The sequence below is a fragment of the Podarcis pityusensis genome (genome assembly GCF_964106645.2).
Source record: "Podarcis pityusensis genome assembly, chromosome: Z".
In the NCBI taxonomy this organism is placed as follows: Eukaryota; Metazoa; Chordata; class Lepidosauria; order Squamata; family Lacertidae; genus Podarcis; species Podarcis pityusensis.
This window is the reverse complement of record NC_138044.1, coordinates 18,230,744-18,252,929: the sequence shown is the minus strand read 5'-3', so window position 1 is coordinate 18,252,929 and position 22,186 is coordinate 18,230,744. Positions and strand designations below refer to the sequence as shown.

At 45.4% G+C, this 22,186-nt stretch overlaps 1 protein-coding gene across 1 annotated transcript in view; it reads right to left on the bottom strand.

The window, feature by feature from the left end:
* The window catches only part of OLFM1 (olfactomedin 1), a 49,630-nt gene extending 33,422 nt beyond the window's left edge, over positions 1 to 16,208 (bottom strand). The window contains exon 1 of the mRNA XM_080989872.1: positions 15,574 to 16,208. Within this exon, the coding sequence (XP_080845998.1) occupies positions 15,574 to 15,639 (66 nt within the window). The 5' untranslated portion in view covers positions 15,640 to 16,208. The remainder of the gene's footprint in view (positions 1 to 15,573) is intronic.
* Between the last annotated feature and the right edge of the window lie 5,978 nt (positions 16,209 to 22,186).

Sequence of the window (22,186 nt, the reverse complement as noted above, 5' to 3'; positions counted from 1 at the left end):
CCAAAACCCAGAAGTACCAGAACGGATTACTTCCGGGTTTTGGTGGTCATGCATGCGCAGAAGCGCTAAATCGTGCTTTGCGCCTGTGCAGAAGCGCCGAATCGCAACCCATGCATGTGCAGACGTGCCACTGTGGGTTGTGGACACTGCGGGTTGTGAACGTGCATCCCTCATGGATCACATTCACAACCCAAGTGTCCACTGTATTCCTAAGTTTTAGTCAGAATCCCCTTTCTTCACATTTGAATCCATTAGTTTGGGGTCCTACCCTCCAGAACGGGAGAAAACAAGCTTGTTCCGTCTTCCATGGGATGGACCTCCATATATTTGAAGATTGCCCTCATGGCTCCTCTCAGTTTCCTGTTCTTCAGGCTAAATATACCCAGCTCCTGTAACCATTCCTTCTAAGGCTTGGTTTCTGGACCCTTCATCATCTTGGTCACCTTCCTCTGCACATGTTCCAGCTTGTCAATATCCTTCTTAAACTAATGTGCCCAGAGATGGACACAGGACTCCAGGTGGGGCCTGACCAAGGCAGAATACAGCAGTCTTATTCCACCCCTTGATTTGGAGACTTCTGTTGATGCAGCCTAGTATTGCATGAGTTCATGTGAATTGTTTTTTCCCCTTTCCTTCTTGTCAATAAATATTTCTGCTCCTCTGAAATTGCAATTGGTAACCCCAAAATGAAACTGGAGATTATTCCATGCAACTTTAGGCTCTGTTTCCAACCTGCCTCCCACCCAACCACCTGCCACTCTGAGGACTGGCAGAGGGACATCAAGACGTGTGTTTTGATGTTTTTGAAATCCTTAAAGCCCATCTAGTGATGCTCCTCTTCCCACTTGGCAGATGTCTCTGCTTTGCGCGGAGGATGTTTCCCTTCTCAGAGCAGCTGGTCCTTACATCAGCAATGGAACAAGCCACATATGGCAGAAGCATGTAGGCTGAACAGTGAAGGCCCCAGAATAAAGCAGAGCTGACGGGGAAAGTCTTCATTTCATTTTGAGTACATGAAAAAATGACAATTAATTTTAAATGGGAACAGGTGGCTCTCTATCAAGATTTTTAAATTGAATTAGAAGGTGCCTACTTTGGTCTGGCTTTGCAAATATCGATGGGGCATGACCATCCTGCTTTCCCAAAGGTCCACACACAAAATCCATTCTTCCTATTCCCTTTCTTTTTGACAATACGTCCCCTCCCCTCCCCAACAAACTCAGCAAAAGAGAGGAAAAAACTCCCTACAATAAGTTTTCAGTACCTCCCTTAATATAAGAACACAAGAAGAGTCTGCTGGATCAGGCCAGTGGCCCATCTAGGCCAGCATCCTGTTCTCGCAATGGCCCACCAGATATCCCCAATGGGAAGCCCAAAAGCAGGATCTGAGCACAGCAGTACTCTTGCCTCCTGCAGTTTCTAGCCACTGGCATTCAGAAGCATTGCTGCCTCCAACTGTGGAGGAAGAACATAATTGTCAGGCCTCTCCTCCGTGAATTTGTCTAAACCTCTTTTAAAGCCATCTAGCCCTAGTCCCTGTTCGCTTTGAGAACCATGGCTTCAGTTGATTGGAATAAGCCCTCCCTAGGCAATGCCTAAGCAGCTGAGGGTTTCGTGAGATCTTTAGCAACATTCCAGCTGATCAGGCTTTGTGCTGTTTAAGAGCAAAACCTGGATCAGTTGGAAAGTTGCTAAAGATGTGAATCACAAGACAAATTGCAAAATAGTCATTCAGTTGGACTGGGGGTGGGAGAGTAAGCTTTAAGAATATAAGACAAGCCTGCTGGACTGGGCCCGTCTACTCCAGCATCTTGTTCTCACGGTGACTGAACAGTTGCCTGTGGGAAACCAGCTAACAGGATTTGAGCACAATAACAGAACTTCCCTCCTGTTATTTCCAGCAACTGGTATTCAGGCGCATTGCTGCCGCCAGCTGTGGAGACAGAGCATAGCCACTGTGGCTAGTAGCTACTGGTAGCTTTCTACTAAAACTCCATGAATTTGTCCAATTTTCTTTTAAAGCCATCCAAGTTGGTGGCCATCTCTGCCTTCTGCAGAAAAAGCAATTTCCATGGTTTAACGATGCACTGTGTGAAGCAGTCCTTTCTTTTATCTGCTCCCTTCCTTTCCTTTCTATTCTTTCTCTTGAAGTTTTGGTTATTGACTGACTCTTCCCCTAAAAGAACTTGGGGTTTCGGCACCCCAAGATCACTAGAGACTGAAGGGGCTTCCTGCGTCATCCTCTGGCATATGGGTCTTGGCACAGAGAGACTTCATGCAAGCAAAGCTTGGACTGATCCATGAGATGACACCAGCTCAGGTGTCTGCCTCATAAATCAAATCTGATGGCATCTGATCAAATAACATTTGCTTAAGTTGTACTGTTGGGTTTAAATTATTCAGGACCTGGACTCCATGTTTTAAGTAGGGTATTGACCACACTGGAGCATGTCCCGAGAAGAAGGGGACAAAGATATTGTGTGGCCTTGAAATCAGGGCCAGCAAGGAAAAGGTGGATGGGGTCAGCTTATACTTGTAGCCAGAAGAAGAGACAGGGAAGAGATGATTAGATAGCTTTATTTATTTATTTATTTATTTATTTATTTAAATTTATATTTAATAAAAGGGGCCCAGGATGGCAATCAGGAAGCGATAAGACAATAAAAGCATGCTAAAAAGAATTCCAGTACACATGAGACTGTGAAAGATCTCCACTTAAAAGGCTCTTCAAAAGGTCTTCAGTGGTTGCCGAAAAGACAGCAGAGATGGAGCATATCTAACACCCAAGGGCAGGGCGTTCCAAAGGCAGGCAGCACAACACTAAAGGCCTGATTCCTATATTGTGCATAAGGGACATCCTGGGGTGATGCAGTGGCAGAGCTTCATGCTCCAGCCCCAGGAGGTGGAGCGTGCCACCTGTAGGGATGTGACGCGTGTCCCGGAGGTGTGGTGTGCTGCCCGTAGGGGCGTGGTGCCCAGTGTGGGTGGGGGTGCAGCCACAATGGCACCCTGCTGGGATCGCACTGCCAGGGGCGGTGCACTCCCCCCGCACGCCCCTTCCTCCGCCAGTGGGGTGATGGCATCTACAGGAGGCCCTCACTTGCAGAGTGCAGTGCTCGATTGGTGTATCCGGATCCTAAACTGAAGCAGTGCCTTTAACTTAGCTCAGTTGCTGTTTGGCAGCAAATTTCCATTTTTGCTGGCAGATTGTGTCCCAGATATCATGCCTGCCTGCCTCTCGCCCTGCTATGTTATAAATTATAATGATGGCCCAAATCTTGCCTTGCCTGTTAAGGCACCTCTGCCCTTGATTCCTCCCCACACCTGTGTGTTATCAGCATGATGAGAGGAGGAAAACTGTGGAAACAGAGGAAGAATCAAATGGCAACCCTCCAGTCCATCACTTGAGGTAGCTGCCTCATCTCATGAGCCAATTCATGTCACATTTCACCAACTTCAGCTTTCACCAATAAAGAGAGAGAGAGAGAGAGAGAGAGAGGTCATTTTCAGCCTCAGGTTATATTTATTACTGGTCTTATCTGTTCTCATAATCAGGATTAGTGTCCTTCTGCAAAGTGATGCCAAACTAATTGCCATTGAACTGAATTGGACAGGTGAAGAGTGTAAGAGGCATTGACCAGTGGAGGGGTGTGTGTGTGTCTGTATGGAGTGGGCCCAAGGTTAGCTTATGAACAAGAAGCCATCCATTTCATTTGCTTGGCTGTGGATTCACACTTTGGCACCATTTGGAGAGGATCCAGAATGTTGGGGTTCATAGTTCATGCTAAGTACAAACCCCGTGTTTGATATACCAATTGCTCAGCTTGTGGAGCACTGCAAAACACGGGGTTTTTTGCTGCAAAATGCTGCAGGGAAAAAATCCTTGGTGCCAGTTTGGAGAGGATCCCAAATTTGGGGGGCTCAAAGTTAATTTTCCTGATCCACACATGGCCTTCATCTGTTTTGCTCTTTTATGGCCAGGTGGCAAGGAATAACATGTGGCATGATTATTCCTCCTCCCCCCCCCCCCCGGATTTGAGCCACAGGCATTGCTGGAATTGATTGAGCAGCAAAGATATAGAGCTGGTTGGCCTGATCTGTGGCAGAGAGGCAAGATCTGAACTTAGTCTACCACAATCCAATTTCCAACTTGCCCATTTGAATTGTTGCCCCTGGGTTAAGGGCTCGTCCACACTTTCACTTGTTCAGTCGCTTTTCTCTGGGAATACCCACTCTTTATCACTGAATTAGAGCATACGCCTGTTGGGTTTTCCATGGATTGATGTTTGCTCTGATTCAGACGTAAATAGTGGATTTTCCTGGGGAAAGTAGTGGAGCAAACAGAAAAGACCACTCAGACATGCGGCTAGAAAGCATGGGACAAGCAAAAAACCCCTCTCAACCCCATGCTTTTTAGGCATAGGACACGCAGAGAGGTGGACGAGACCCAAATCACTCTGGCTTCTTTTAGGGCCCCCTGTGCTCCACCAGGAGTATGAAGGCATCAAGAGGTCCCTCTTCTAACATTGTCAGGGAGCTTGGTGCCCTTCAGATGCTTCTGGACTCCATCATTGTGTCAAATGACCAGGCATGGTGGGAGCTGTGGGGAGGGCCAAAGAGTCCAGCTCCTTTTTCCACTGCTCAATCCTGCATGGATGAGACCCTCTTTCACAACACCAGGCACCTGGTTCCATGTGCTTAACAAAGTGGGAGTGCTTGACACAATCCTGTGCATGCCAAGATGAGGCTGGAGATCTCAGTACCCAGCTGCTCTGGGTTCCAGGGGCCTATATATATATAATCTGGGGCCACTTTTGAAGGGAAGTGGATTTCTGCACAAGAGTAGACCTTCTTCAATATGAGCTTCCAGAGTTTTTCATCAATACAAATGAGTGAATTGTGTTTATTGCATTATTCTATAGCCCATAACAGAATAGAAGAAAACACCAAGACTTTCATAAAAGTGTGGAATCACAAATGAAATTATATCTATCTATCTATCTATCTATCTATCTATCTATCATCTATCATCTATCTATCATCATCTATCAATCTATCAATCTATCTATCTATCAATCTATCAATCTATCATCTATCTATCTATCTATCATCTATCTATCATCTATCTATCATCTATCTATCATCTATCTATCTATATCTATCTATCTATCTATCTATCTATCATCTATCTATCTATCTATCTATCATCTATCTATCTATCATCTATCTATCTATCATCTATCATCTATCTATCTATCTATCTATCTATCTATCTATCTATCTATCATCTATCTATCCTATCTATCTATCTATCTATCTATCTATCTATCTATCTATATCTATCTATCTATCTATCTATCTATCTATCTATCATCTATCATCTATCTATATCTATCTATCTATCTATCTATCTATCTATCTATCTATCTATCATCTATCTATCTCTATCTATCTATCATCTATCTATCTATCTATCATCATTATCTATCTATCTATCTATCTATCTATCTATCTATCTATCATCTATCTATCTATCTATCTATCATCTATCTATCTATCATCTATCTATCATGTATCTATCTATCTATCTATCTATATCTATCTATCTATCTATCTATCTATCTATCTATCTATCATCTATCTATCTATCTATCTATCTATCATCTATCTATCATCTATATCTATCTATTTATCTATCTAATCTATCTATCATCTATCTATCTATTTATCTATCTATCATCTATCTATCTATCATCTATCTATCTATCTATCTATCTATCTATCTATCTATCTCTACTTACCTACACTCAAGTTAAACAGAATTTTGCTAATAAAACACACACACTTCTTTCTAGTCCATGGCTGAATCCTGTATTCATTCTGTCCTTCCCTCTCTTGGACTGTTGGTGATGAAGGGAGGAGGCTCTTTGGCTGGTCTCTAGGTAGACACAACACTTGACCATGGGCTAATTTCAAGGTGCTGGTTTTGGTGCATAAAGCCCCATGGAGCTTGGGACTAGGCTGCCAGAATGATTGTCTCACCCCTTACACACCCAGTCAATTACTGTGCTGTGTGGGAGAGGCCTCCTGCAAATGCCATCTTATCAGAAGGTCTGTTCTGCACAGTGAAAGGAATCAGTTATTTGGCATTGCTGGAGCTTACCTTTGGAACTCACTTCCCTTTGGTATTAGACAAGCACTGTTTTTGGCATCCACTGAATACCTTCCTATTCCAACAAGCCTTTGAAATGGAGATCTTTCCCAGTCTGCATCTACACTATAATTGTTTTAAAGGTGTTTATTATGATTTTATTGCCTGTTCTTTGCCACTCCAGGCTCTTTCGAGCGGAAAGGCAGGGATATAAGCAGAGTGGAAGGAAAGGAGGACCTTTTTTCTGCCTTCCCTCTTCCAGCTACTCCCTGAAGACTGGAGAAGAGACCTTCTTGAGAATATTAAGGGGGTAGGCAGGGGAAGGACTAGACCATTAGAAAAATGAACATAATATTTTAGCTGCAGTTCATTCATTTTCAGCTTTGTATTCTTGTTATAAAAAAGTGTGTCTAGACATTCCGTTGTTGTGCCCATAACTGTTGTGCCCATAATTAAGGTGCCATTTAGCTCCTAGGTTTCATATCTCAGTTTCTAACACTGGATATAAGTTAAGAAATCAAGACAAGAGAGAGAGAGAGACAGAGAGAGAGAGAGAGAGAGAGAGAGAGAGGGAGAGGGAGAGAGAGAAGCAGTGGACATACTTAATTTAAGCTCATTTCTTTTCATGAGTCTACTCTGAGTATAGCTGGTAACACAGTTTGACTCCAGCACTAGAGGAGAGTGTGCACCCAAAATGCTTTTGTTATTGTTATAAGTTTTGAGGCGGCAAGGATCCCCTAAACTCCTGGGTGCCAGATCCTCCCCAATAATTCTTGGATTTAGTAAAAGTTAGAATTAATCAAGGTTTGATTAAACTGTACCAAACTTGGAAATCCCTAGACCCTGCTAGTGCTAATGACCCAGGCCAGCCTAGCAGGAGCTCGATGAGTAAGGACACCCTGCCCTGACCTCTGGGTAATTAGCAAAAGACAATGCCAGAGATGGGTGGGGAAAGTTTCCTGGGTTACAGTGGGCGATGTGGTAAGCAATATAGGAAAAGAAGTGTTCCTTTTGCAAGCGGGGGGAGCCACAGAGAATGAAGTCAGGCAGTCTGTTTTATGCTGCAGAGAGGGTCAGACATGATATTTGGAGTCTCTTGGAATCTGAGGCTACAGCAATGGGAGAAACAGGACCCTATTGGGATGTAAATGACCTGCACTCTCTCCATCTAGGTGCAGGTTGTATGTACGTATATGTAAGTAAACCACTTGCAACCAGTGCCGGATTTATGTATAAGCTAAACAGGCTATAGCTTAGGGCCCCTCTCTCTTGGAGGTCCCCAAAAAATTTTAAGGAAAAAAACCCTGGATGTACATTTCCAAAATATAAAACAAATAAAATAAAACCTACACACAGCAACAGTATCTTGTGTTGTGTAGGCTCCTATTTGTGGTGTGCAAATGGCTTTAGATACCTATTAAAAGGTAAAGGTGAAGGGACCCCTGACCGTTAAGTCCTTTCGTGGACGACTCTGGGGTTGCAGCGCTCATCTCGCTATACTGGCCGAGGGAGCTGGCGTTTGTCCGCAGACAGCTTCCAGGTCATGTGGTCAGCATGACTAAGCCACTTCTGGCGAAACCAGAGCAGCACACAGAAATGCCGTTTACCTTCCCACCAGAGCAGTACCTACTATTTATCTACTTGCACTTGATATGCTTTTGAACTGCTAGGTTGGCAGGAGCAGGGACCAAACGACGGAAGCTCACCCCGTCGTGGGGATTTCATAAATTATTAGTTTAATAAATTACCATATAGCATATATTCAGCACAAAACTCCGACAATTTGTTGTTGATAAAGGACAGCTGGACATATAAAGGGCCCCATTACCTTCAGTAGCTTAGGGCCTCATCAAACCTAAATCTGGCGCTGCTTGCAACCCCTGGATTCTCGCACCACTCATGGAGATTGGGGTGGCATATAACATTACGTTGATTAAGGAAAATTTCCTGCAAAAATGTACATGTTTTGGGGCATATTAGGAGAGAAGTGTGTGAAAACACAGGCAAATCTTTACCAGGGATATTTCTTTTTTGCATATTGATGCAGAAATGGCAAGGGTTGGGAATAAAGTTATGACGGGAGAAATGAGAAATGGAATGAAATAGTCTGATTCAAGGGAAGGGGTGGCAAAATAAAGCAAAGACCCCCAAACACATCCTACCATAATTGATTACTATAAAGATTATTAAGATAATGAATGCAAAGTGATCTGCACACAGTTTGCTAAGTGCTACTCATTACCGACATGTCTAGTGCATCATCTCAGTTTATAGGTTCCCACACCTCATAAGAGAACAGGTCGGAATAAAGCAATCAAAAGCATGAAAAGACCCAGCTCAGTCATGGACTTGCTATGAATTGACAAATCTAGAATGTATAAAGCTGCCTTATACTGAGTCAGCTCGCTGGTTCATCCAGCTCAATATTGTCTACACTGACTGGCAGTATCTGTCCAGGGCATCAGGCAGGGGACATTCACAGCCCTACCTGGAGATGCCACTGGGGATTAATTCTCGGACTTTCTGCATGCAAAGCAGGTGCTCTACCTCTGAGCTATGGCCCTTGACCACCAAACTAAAGAAGATTCTGTTCCACCTAGTTCTGATGAATTACGTAGGAAGGAAGGAAGCTGCCTGATACCGAGTCAAACCCCAGGTCCATCTAGCTCAACTCTTCCTACAATGACTGGCAGCAGCTCTCCAGGGGTTCAGGCAGGGGACATTCCCAGCCTCACTTGGAGATGCCATAAGGGATTGAATCCAAGACCTTCTGCATGCAGAGCAGGTGCTCTATGAGAGAGCTGTGGCCCTTAGTTTGGAATGAATTGCTGAATTAAACAGGAACCTTGAAAACAGCCTTAGGCAGAGTCAGACCATTGTTTTTGTCTAGCTAAGTACTGTTGATAGGCTGTGGCTCTCCAGGGTTTTATTTCCGTAGCCTTAGCTGCGTGTTATCAGGGACTGAACCTGGTTCCTTTCATCATTGTCGCTTTTTAAATAAGATTTTATTCAGGTTTTTTTGGATTACAAGAAGATAAAAGAAACAAATCTAAATAAAAACAAAAACAGAGGGGGGGAGAGAAAAGGAAACTCAAAAAACAGGAAAATATAAAGGATTTCCAATTTTCCACCTGTCAGTTACATAAAGGAAATTATTAAAAATATTCACTCTAGAATGACACCCAACCAATCAACTTTCTGTTAGGCAATATTTTCCCAGTCTTCAGACCCAGACAGATTCCCTTTCAGACAAAACAGATTTTTTTTTAATATAATAAAGTCCAAAAATATATTTATAATAATTATTATTAATAAATGCCAGCAATATATTTTCTCTAATCAAATCAAATCCTTCCAGCCTTGTCCACACAAGAGTCCCTCCGCTATGATAATATATTAAATTAATTAAGTTATATTCCATAGTTCTTTACTTATTATGTATTAATTAGATTGCACCCAAATCTGTATCTTCCATTCCCATTTCCTGTTGTATTTGCAGTGGTTTTACATCTTGATTTTAAAAACTATCCCTTCCATTTACACTTCTTTCATTATTTTTTCCAAGAAAAGTGCCAGAGGTTTGATAGCTTTCCCCTCTGAATTCACTCCAAGTTGTACACAGAGTCCTTTCCCTCTCAACTCTATCTCTGCCAGCTCAGAATCTCTCTCCATCTCTCCATCCATGGCTCTATTCCACTCCTCCAACATCACAACTCCGCCATTTGGCTGTTCCGTTCCTCGAGACACCTGTGTGAAGGACTTTTCCATTTTACCATCTGTTGCCTCCAACTCTACCACTTCGCCCTCCTAATTTAGCAATCGTTCATACTGTTCTACAAAGTTTCTAAGTCCTCTTTAATTCCACTTCCCATTTCATCCTTCTCTGGTCTGCTTTCATTCACCATTTTATGAGACATCTGGCTGGCCATTGTGGGAACAGGAAGCTGGACTAGATGGGCCATTGGCTCTTATGCCCTTATGAGCCGATCTTCCTACTCTACTCAGGCATGTGCTGTAGACTTTAGGGGGTGGAGGTGTCACCAGCCTCCTCAATATTCCTTAACAGGGGCCTCAGTCCCCCAAATACAGAGAGGGTGAAGAAGGCCGAATTGCCAAGCCGAGCACAGCGTAGCATCAATGGAAGGCTGCAATGGCCTGCACAGTGTCAGGAGATACTGTGGGGAGATGCAAGGTCGCACCTGCTTGTGCAACATCTCCTGACACTAGTGGAAGGCTGAACTGGCCTGTACAGTGTTGGGAGATGCTGCACAGGCTTGTGCGACCTCGTGCTAGGCTGTGCCATCTCCTGCAGCATCTTCTGACGCCATGGGGACCAGTGAGGCCTAGTGGAAGGCTGCACCAGCCTGCGTGGTGTCTCCCTACACCACACAGGCTGGTCCAGCTTTCTGCTAGGATGCATCGGTCTGGCCTGCATAATGTTGGGAGACATGTGTGATGTCACATGAGTGCAACGTGCAACAGCCCCCCTAATCTTTGGGTCAACCCGGTGCCTTTGCTACGCTATTGCAACGTCTGTTCCATTGGCTCCCAAAGCAGATTGCATATTGTTGCATTTAGCCACGAACATTGTTTTTCTGAGCCATCATGAACAAACACAAGCCTTTCCCCATGGACCAAAACATTATATCTCCTTAAAGGTCAATGATGCCTTTCTTGGGCTGGTTTTCAGCATGGATGGAGAGACAGTGGCTTGGAGGAGAAAGAGAATGGCCAGGAGAAGGAATTGGAAATGTAGATTTGGCACAGAAATATAAATGAGATCCTGCAGGCAATGGGGACTGGGTGGAGTCTGGAACAAAGCCATTAGTGAGGACTGTGTGTGTCAGGTGAGCAAGATTAATGGAAACCTGAAACCCCTGCAGAGTCCAGGAATTAGAAACTGGGCTGGGTAGGTGGTGAAAGAGCAAGAGCTTCAATTTGATTCCTTTGCAGAAATCAAATAGCATTGAGTTAGCAAAGCAAGGAGCAGGGACATAGAACCCTTGGTCCATCAAGTTCAGAATTGTCAACATTGACTGGCAGCATCTCAGCAGGGTTTCAGGCAGGGAAAATTCCTGACCCTACCAGGAGATGCCAGGGGTTTAATCTGGAATCTTCTGCATGCAAAGCAGAGAGCTACTGCCCTTTCCAGGGACATAGGAAAGCTGTCTTATATTGAGTTAGATCATTGGTCCATCTAGCTCAGTGTGGGGTCCACACTGAGTGGCCACAGCTCTACAGGTTTTCAAGTTGGAGCCTTTCCCCAGCACTGTCTAGAGATGCAATTGGGGCAATTGCCATCTGGGACTTTCTTCACACAAAGCAGTTTATCTACCTTTAAGCGGTGGCCCTTCACCTCTATAAGGTAAGATTCCAGTCCTCATTGTTCTGAACAAAGGGTGAGATTACAATAGAATTTAGAAAGTTGCCGTATACAGCAATGGACCATCCATCCATCTATCTTCCTATACCCTTATATTCATCAGGATTTAACTGGGAGCCTGGAGATGCTTTAGCAGCATCCAGTCAGATGTACGGTCAGAAATGTGTGTGAGAGAAGCATTTCCTCCAGAAGTGAGCTCCCAACACCGCCCTGCTGCTTCTAACTTGGAACTGTGGAAATGGAAATATTTCCACAGCCCTCGCTTCAGGTCTGTTTGCATGCCCAACAACCAACTACAGCAGGCAGGAACTTTTGCTATTCTCCTGGAAGCCCACGCAACCACGCCTTCCAATCTACTACACAATATTCACATAATAAATCTAGGCTAGGTTCGAGGTGCTGGTATTGGTGTATAAAGCCTTATGCAGATTTCCCAAAAGATCACATCATCCCTCATATATGCCCACTTGACTGCTGTGATGGGTAGAACTGTCACTGTGACAAGAGCCACATAATAACCATTGTGCATTTGTAAGGAATTGATATTTTAGTGTCGCAGCACCTACACTTTGGAACTCCCTGCCTATTAAAAATGGGCAGGCATCTTCACCTTCTCTTTTCGGCACCTGCTAAAAGCATTTATGTTCAGACAAACCTACTTGGATGTTTAGAAAGTTGCTCCGAGTTTTTATCTGATTTATCCCTACTGTTATTTTAACTTTTCTGGAAGTCTTAAATTACTCTTAATTTTTCTTATTGATAATTTTATTCGCCAATTTTTTTTGGGGGGGGGGAACTACATTGAGGTTGTTGTTGTTGTTTTTAAATTAAGCAGTGCATAAATTTCATGAAATAAAGAAATAAAAATCCCCTACATCTCCAACCAACCCCTGTGTTGTGCAGGAGAAGGCACTCTACAGGCAGTGTCCTATCAGGAGGTCTTCAGGATGATGGAAGTGGGCCTGTGATGGGAATGGAGCAGTGCAAGCCAGGAGAATGAAACCCACACATTCAGAGACGTTCTTTCCAATGCCACCATTACCACACCAGCACCTTTCTGGCAAAGAGTGCACAGAGGACCAGGAGACACCCTCCTCCAAATCTCACCTCAGCCATAAATTCATTTCGGCCTATCTGCCACCCCCCACCCCCCGTTCAGCCTGCATTGTAGGGGATAAGTAACAACAATATTGAACTGCCTCTCAGAGTTGTTATGTAAGGATGACTGAATCCCTGTAACATGCTTTCAGTACCGTAAACTGTTGTGCAACTTGTGGTCATCATCAGTGATGCTCTGGTTTGGAAATAACAACAACATTAATATTAATCTCTGGATATGCATTTATCAAATCATAATTCAGTTAATGGGAAGCTGCTTTGTGCAGAGTCCAAACATTGGTCCATGTAGCTCAGTATTGTCTACACTGACTGGCAGCAGAAGCTCTCCAGGACTTCAGGCAACCCCACCTGGAGATGCCATTTGGGGTTGAATGTGGGACCTTCTGCATGCAAAGAAGATGCTCCGCTACTAAACTATGGCCCTTCCCCTAAACAAAAAGTAACAACCTAGTCCTCATTGTTCTGAATAAATAGAAATGGGGGAACCTTCTGCATACAACACAGATGCTCTGCCACTGAGCTGTGTGGCCCTCTCTCCCCCCACCAATAAATTAAGATTCATGGTTCTGAGTAAAAGGCTAATTTGAATAGGAACACAGAAGGCTGCCTTGTACTGAGTTAGACACTGACTGGCAGCTGCTCCTCGGGGTTTCAGGCAGAGAACATTCTCATCTCCACCTGGAGATGCCATTGGGAACTGAAGCTGGGACCTTCTGCATGCAAAGCAGGTGTTCTGCCACTTGAGCCATGGCCCTTCCCCAATTAAGCATGGGGGGTGTGTGTATAATAATTGATTTCTTATTATTGTCACCACCACCAGTCTCAGGACACAGGAAACAAGCCATGCCCTTTCTGCCACCCGGTTCACCCACCACCCTCCATCTCTGGGGTATATGCAATAAACCTGAGAGTGATGCTGAGTGAAGCCTGTCCCTGTCTCATTGGTCCTCCTCATCTACTTTCCTACCTGCCTCTCCCCTCACTATTCCTGTGTCTAGATGCAGAATGCAAGGACCTGTTCCCCTCCCTCTCTCCCTGACAAATGCCTCCATTGTCCTTGACCAAAAAGATGGGGAGGGGGGAATCAGTGTGGGGAGAACAGGTGCCTCCGATCATAAATGCAATTTGGAGGAGTATGGGCTGCACTGGAGGGGTGGTGGGTGGTGGGTAGGGAAGGGGCACCAGCTACCAGTTTGAGACACCCCATGAAAGAAATGCCTCCCCTATTCATCTATGGGGGTAGGTGGGAGATAGAGAATTGTACCACTCAGCAGGGATACTTTAACACACTGTTGTCTCAGCACATTAACAGACCAGCTGCTCTTTGTCAATTTCAGGGCAAGTCTTTCCCGTTTCACCCTTGCCTTTGTCCAACCCTGGGACATGCGCAGTTTCCCTTAATAGGCATGATCACCCCCCCCCTCTCCACACACTCACACCGAAATTTTGGTTGCCAGGTGCAAGCCTTCTTCAGCCTCCCCCCAAAAGCCAGACCTCCCCACTCCCAAACCCTCTCTCCCCATCCCTGATTTTTTTAAATAAAAAACCCACATCCTTCTGACACCCTCCCAGTTAGCCACCAGTCCTCTGTATTATTAACAGACCTGTGTTGGAAGCAGTTTTAAAGATGTGCTCTCTTCAATACATTTCAGGTTCAAAGGAAACCAGGCAGGGAAACAAGGGAAGAGATGTAAAAGGCAGGAAAATGGCAGGATTCCCCCCTCTGAACAGAGTAGAGAACAGGGATTCTTTAAGAGAGGGTCCTTTTCTTATTCCTATTTACTCCCTTCCTTTCTCTCTTTAGACACAGCTTGGATACAACATATTCAGAGGACTTCTCACCATCCCCTCTCCCCAACACGGGATGGAAAAACGGGCTGAAGAAAAGCAAATAACTCCCCATGAAAAAAGTCATCTTTTTTCTCCCTTGCAGACTCATTTACCTGGTTGGGGGAGGGGAAAGTGAAAGTGGGGGGGGGGGGGCTCCCACAATCTTCCAGCAAGAAACATCCAATTTGAATACCACTTTCTGCAAATCCCAAAACCCTCCACTTCCTATGATTTTTCTTGAAAGGGTAGGAAAAGACACAGGTTGTAGAATCTGAACTTGGAAGCATACATAGTCAGAAGCATTGCAGGGGGTTGGAGTAGAAAACCCCTCGGGTCCCTTCCAACTCTACAATTTTTGAAATCTATGAAATAATAGATATTTTGAGGTCTGCAGCTCTTTTTCAGTTTCAAGTCTTGGATGCCCATCTCCTCCTGGCTGATCCTCTTGCTAAGTAACTTGAGAAGTGTCTGCCAGGCCAGATTTCCTTTAGAGGCTTCCCCTAGAAGCAACGCCCCCATTTCCCCCCTCCCTCCCTTCCTCCCTAGCGTCCCACCTGCTCCGCACCACTCCCAAGCTTGTGGGTGGTGGGGGAAGCACCCAGCACCCGTCTTCAGGACATTGGATAGCTCCTGCCACCGCTGACCTCAGTCTCGTCTCCTTCCCATTCTTTCGCCCCAAATTAAAAGTGCGAAAGCACAGCAGAAAAAGGGACTCTGCCCTTTGGGGCAGGACCTCAACTTTTAATTGAAGTTGCAGCTTGTGTGTGCGCGCGGGGGAGCATTCAGGCATCTGGTCTCCAAAGATGCAGCGGTTCTCCACAAATGAAATACATCAGCCTTAGACACCCCCACCCTCTCCAGACCAATTTTAGCCCCCCCCCCCGCCCCACAGAAGGAGGAGAAAATAATGACCTTTAATGGCATGCTGGTTTGTAAATGTGGGGTGAGGGGAAACGGTGGAGAGGGGACAGCTGAAAAGCTTCTGTGCTTTGGTGTGTGTGTGTGTGTGTGTGGAGTGGTGTTGGTTGTGCATGGCATTAATGGGAGGGGGAAGGAAGGATGGGGTGACGTTAGGGTGAAAGGCACCTACTTGGGTGAGTTCTGTGCCCATCAGGAGGAGGAAGAGGAGGCTGAGGAGCTTGCTGGCGGGTCGCATGGCTCTTGCGGGGGGCTCCAGGCTCGGGCATAGACTGAGCCGCCTCGTCCTCGGGGCTTGGTGGGGTGGGGGTCTCTTCCTTCCTGCTGCCGCCGCCTCTTCAGCTCCCGGATTCCGTCGCAGCCCGTTGCAAAGGATGCTTCGCTGCCTCTCTTGAGGAGGTTCAGCACCACCCTGGGAAGGGACAGCGACCAGCTTCAGCGGCCCCGGGCATCTTCCTCTATTTCTGGCAATGCGCCCCCCAGTTCCCCTCTATCTCTCGTCCTCTCAGAGCTCTTTCCTTTCCCGGTCTCTGGTTATATGATTCCCCCCCACTGGGTGTTTCAATGGCTCCCCTGATCGGAAAAGCATCGGAGAGGAAGGATTTCAAGCCAACCCCAAAGGATGGTGTGTCTTTCTCCTTTCTCTCTCCTGCCAAAAGTTTGCCTTGGAAAAAAAAAGCGGGGGGGTTGAGGAGGAAGGAGGAAAGGGGGGGGGCTAAAGTAAGGATTAAAAATAAGAAAAAGAGAGAAAGAGAGGAAGCTTTGCAAGGCACTGACTGGGAAGGGGGGGGCTGTCGGAGCAGGATGTGACATCAGCCAAGGCGGGGTGAATTTGACTAAACAGAGGGAAAGTGAGGCTGGATCGGGTGGGTGGATGCATTGGGAGGGAGGGGAAGGGGGCTGACCAGGGGTCCAGGGTGTTTGGAAAGACTTCCCCTCCCCCCAGATCGAGAACAGCTCTCTATGGTCAACCTCCACTTCTGAAGTTGCACCCCAGCTCCATATGGGAAAACGTAGCCCCTCCACTAAACCTCCCGTTTCAACTACGCTTCATGCCCTCCCCACCCCAAAATTCCCACGGATGGGGGAGTTCAGGGGCAGATCCACGTGCTCAGTGAACCTTTACTGGAGATAAACTGGGAAATACTGGGTGCTCCCCCCCTCCAATAATGACAACTGCTTTGCTTTGAATATGCAAGGTGAAGGAGCTTTGTGGGTGGGTGGGGGGCAGCGACTGAGTGGGCACGCCCTGGCAGTAATAGCCTTCCCAGGAGGAGCAGTCCCTCTGTGGAAGAGAGGTAGCTCAACGTACAGGACACCTGCTTTGCATGCAGAAGTTCCCAGGTTCAAGCCCAGTGGTGTCTCCCCATAGGGCTGGGAAACCCTGGATAGCTGCTGCTGCTCCCAGTCAGTGTCTACACCACTGAGCTAGTTGGACCAGCATGACTCTGTATAAGGAAGTTTCAGAGGTGTACCTAGGGTCCCTTTTGCCTTTGGCAAGCTGTATCAGCACCCCCACAGGGGAAAAAACCACACACTTTACTGCAATAGCCACATTAGAAATGACTACATTTTATGTGACTCAAGTTCTCGAAGCATCTGGAGTAATTGTGTGGCAAGGAGGAAGGGCGAAAAAATTCACGCATCTTTGTGCCATGGTGCAAGATCTCACCATGACAGAGGTGTCACATTGCCACAATAATTTACATTATACGCGCCATTGTCTCCAGTGGTCTACCTTCACATCACCTTGGCACTTCTCTTACGGCTCAGCTCCCAGCTCTTGTCTAAACTCACAACCTTACACAGATAACTGGAGGTGGTTTTCTGGAGTGTTTTTTGCACCACCCTGGGCCTGTGCCCATGGTGGAGACCAGTTTCACCAACCCCTAGATATACCTCTGAGCTGCGTCCTATATTCCAAAGCCCTGATTCCCCAAATGCTGACGTTGCTGCCTCTTCCCACCCAGAAACTCACAGTGGTAGGATTTTCCAATGAGATCCTGACTCAGAGCATCTTCCCCCTTTTGCTTGTTCATTCCAACTGCAATATGGACATAATAATAATAATAATAGGATCATCGAATATTTAGAGTTGGAAGTGACCACAAGGGTCATTCTGTCCTGCAATGTAGGAATCACAGCCAAAGAATCCTGAACAGGTCACCATCTAATGATAGACTTTAACTGCAGTGGCAGCAGCAGAGTGCTTAAAAAAAACACAAATATTTACAAATTCAGAAGAAAATCACATGCTGTCTTGTATAAAAATAGGACACAATTTATCAAGATGGTGACCACTGTGGTTTGTTCAGGGTTTCTGGAAATCACAATTACGTGAGGCACAAACTACAGTACCCAGAATTCTTTGAGGGAAAGAATGTGCTTTAGAGGCATAATGTATAGGCAGCAATGCTCTAACAGCTTGCCAAGAATAATCTCTGGAAATCTAGAGTAGGTATCTATAGAAGGGTGAGCAGCTGCACCACTGCTTCCTCTAGGCACTGGCTCCCAATTTGGCCAAGGAGGACATTTATCCCAAACCACAACACACCTTCCCCATGTCAGACTCATGGAATCATAGAAGGGTCCAGCCCCCTGCAATGCAGGAAGCACAGCTAAGGAATCCCTGTGAGATTCTAACCTCTCTTTAAAAGCCACCAACAAAGGAAATTCAAATGACAGGAGAAGAGAATTTGAATAATTTGGAAGAACTTTCTGGTGGCAAGGGTTGTTTGGCAGTGGAAAGGACTCCCTCAGAAGGTGGTGGACTCTCCTTCACTGGAGACTTTTTAGAAGAAGTTGGGTGGCCATCTGCCAGGGATTATTTAGCTAGGTGACCTTTGGGTGCCTTTCCAGTTATACAATTCTATGATTCTTTGACATCCTCATCTTTGACTCTTCTAGAAGAGAAACAGTGTTGACCACGGATGCAAACATAGAATGGATACAAGTGATCTTTTCTTTTCTATGAATGGCATTTATTTCCAACAAAACACGAGTGCATCCTTCCACAGTGGTTAATTGATGTCTGTTTTAAACTTTTTAATGCTTTTATTGTATGGTTTTATGTTTTTGTTGCTGTAAACCACTCTGATGCTTTTATTATGACACAGCAGTGTACAAATATTTTTTTTAAAAAAACCAAATAGATAAATAAATAACAACATCAAATAATTTAATATTCTATAGTGAGCGGTATTATTATAATAAATTTAAATAAATCAATAAATAATGGCAGTACTCTTAACGTGCTTCATAGAGCAATGGAGAAAGAGGAGGAGGATAGGAAAAAATAATATTTAGCAAGCAGTCAGGCTCTGGGGATCGAGGGAAGAATCTCCTGGTGTGAGCAGCAGTTTAAAACATGCATAATTCTGGCACACACAGACACACTCATGAAACACAAATACACTATTTTTTTTTTTTTTAAAGAAAGAGCCATTTCTTAAATAGATGTTACCCATCGGCCAGATTAACATATGCGCTGGCATCAGATGTGGGTTTTACTGCTGGATGCCAATTTGCTCTAGAAGACTCCCTTTTGCTTTCTTCTCTCCCCACCCCTTTCAAAAAAGGATGTTGGTGCTGTTACCGTGGCAACTGCCTCATTGCATTAGCTTTATGCTCTGCCTGAGGGATGGGGAGCCCCCTCTTAAAGGGACACACACTGATTTTAATTGTCTGGAGAAGCTGGGCCCTGTTCCTCACCACTTGCATCTTCCAGGAAGAAGTTTGATGGCACATAGTGCTTGAAATAGGTGAGCTTTGCAGTAGGGAAAAAGGGCCAAATCTTGCAAGATACAGGGACCAGTTTACTCGCAATGTTGGCTTGCCCCACCTGCACTCACTCAACCACTGGCACAGAATAACCATTCCACATTTCCAAGAACTCTGTTGTTTTTTTAAGTGTGGCAGCACCTGTGCACTTTGGAACTCTGTCTCTTGAAACCAGGCAGGTCCCTTCATTGTACTCTTTTCAGAGTCCACTACAAACATTTAATTTAGGCAAGCCTACCCCGGCGCTGTGGGTTAAACCACAGAGCCTAGGGCTTGTCGATCAGAAGGTCAGCGGTTCGAATCCCTGCGACGGGGTAAGCTCCCATTGCTCGGTCCCTGCTCCTGCCAACCTAGCAGTTCGAAAGCACGTCAAAGTGCAAGTAGATAAATAGGTACCACTCCGGCGGGAAGGTAAACAGCGTTTCCGTGCGCTGCTGTGGTTCGCCAGAAGCGGCTTAGTCATGCTGGCCACATGACCCAGAAGCTGTACGCCAGCTCCCTCTGCTAACAAAGTGAGATGAATGCCGCAACCCCAGAGTCGGTCATGACTGGACCTAATGGTCAGGGGTCCCTTTACCTTACTGCCTGTAGAAGGGACGCGGGTGGCACTGTGGTGTAAACCACTGAGCCTAGGGCTTGCCGATCGGAAGGTTGGTGGTTTGAATCCCCGCAATGGGGTGAGCTCCCGTTCCTCGGTCCCAGCTCCTGCCAACCTAGCAGTTTGAAAGCACGTCAAAGTGCAAGTAGATAAATAGGTACCGCTCCAGTGGGAAGGTAAACGGTGTTTCCGTGCGCTGCTCTGGTTCGCCAGAAGCGGCTTAGTCATGCTGGCCACATGTCCCGGAAGCTGTCTGCGGACAAACACCTGCTCCCTCAGCCTATAGAACGAGATGAGCGCCGCAACCCCAGAGTCGTCCGCGACTGGAGCTAACAGTCAGGGGTACCTTTACCTTTTTACCCCATGTAGAATGTTGATGTACATTTTAATCTGTATGTAGTGTATTGCTGATTTTTAAAATTCTAATAACATTAGTGTTTTATTTTTTTGTAAACCCCTTTGAGGTTGTGTCCCCCCAAAAAACACAATCAAACAGTGTACAAATTTTATGATAAAATAAAATAATTGATAGTTCCTCAGTCCTTGGGCCTAGCATAAAGAGTGACTTTGCTAGATCACAGCAAAGATTTGATACCATTTACTATTTCCAGGAACAACACCACAATAATAATAATACTGGGAATTTCAAAGCTAGGCATGAAAGTGAATTTCCCATCCTGTTGTTTATTTTCCAACCTCTGGCTCTGAAAGGTAAGTGTCGACTTGGACACCTTCTCTACCAGCTAACGCTGCAACCAGTATCTTCCTAGAGTCTCTTCCTAAAGGCAATTGATGGCTTATTGGGTAATGTATCTTGTTAGGGGCAAATATTTTACATGAGTTACAAATTGCTTCATTCTCTTTGTAAACTGCTTTGTGGTTTGGGTGGGGGTTTTTTGGCAATCAAGTGGTGTATAAATCTGTTGAAATAAGTAAATAAGTAAGTAAGTAAGTAAGTAAGTAAGTAAGTAAGTAAAAGTAAATAAATCTAATTATCTATCTTTCTATCTGTCTACAGACTGGCCTGTGAAGGTCACTCACCTGCCTGAGAAAGGATATTGTAGACATGGGTGGTGCTGTGGTCTAAACCACAGAGCCTAGGGCTTGCCAATCAGAAGGTTGACGGTTCAAATTCCCGTGATGGCGTGAGCTCCCGTTTCTTGGTCCCTGCTCCTGCCAACCTAGCAGTTTGAAAGCACATCAAAGTGCAAGTAGATAAATAGGTACCGCTCCATCGGAAAGGTAAACGGCGTTTCCGTGCACTGCTCTGGTTCTCCAGAAGTGGCTTAGTCATGCTGGCCACATGACCCGGAAGCTGTCTGTGGACAAACGCCGGCTCCCTTGGCCAGTAAAGCGAGATGAGTGCCGCAACCCCAGAGTTGTCCGCGACTGGACCTAACAGTCAGGGGTCCCTGTAGAGCTGGAAAAGGTTGAGAAAAAGGGCAACCCAAAAGATCAAAGAAGTGACAGCCCTATGATGAAAGTTTGCAGCATTTGGGATTTCTTAGTTTAGAGAAAAAGTGAGTAAGAGGTAACATGATGGAAGTTTATAAAATTATGCATGGCACAAAGAAAGTCAATACAGAAAAGTGCCCCCCCCCCAACTTGGGGACATGCAATGAAGCTGGGGGTAGGAAGATTCAGGATGGATAAAGGAAAGTCCTTTGCACAGCATGTAGTTAAACAGTGAGGGCTACCAACTTGGAGGCTTTAAAAGAGAATTGGACAAATCCATGGAGGAAGAGGAGGAGGAGGAGGAGGAGGAGGAGGAGGAGGAGGAGGAGGAGGAGGAGGTTTTCTATGACTACTAACCACGATGGCTGTTTTCTCCCTCTACAATTAGATATCAGCTGGTGGAAACTGCAGGAGAGGAGAGTGTTCTTGTCCTCAGGTCCTGCCATTGGGCATCAGGCTGGCCACTGTGAGAAGAGGAGGCTAGGGAGGTTTGTTGTATTTAATCTGCACCTACAATTCCACTCCCACTATATGTTAACATGGCAGGATTTTTAATTTTCTTTTATGTAGCATCTGCTGCCTTGTAACAGAGAAATGTAATAAACAAGTCAATCCAAGCACTGTTTGGTTTAGAACAAGTGCTTCTATAATAACAACATGGAGGGGGCTGTAGCTCAGAGGCGGAGCATCTGCTTTGCACGCAGAATGCCCCAGGTTCAATCCCCAATGGTGTCTCAGATATGGCTGTGAAAAGACTCTCTGCTTGAAACCCCAGAGAACCTCTGCCAGTCAGTGTAGGCATCGCTGAACTAGATGGGCCCAATTCTCTCAGTCAGTCTAAGGCAGCTTCTTATGTGCCTATGTAATCCAGTCCATTTGTTTGGAACTATGAGGACTAGCATCTTGCTTTATTTTAAGTTGGAGAGGTAGTCATGATTCTGAATAACGATGG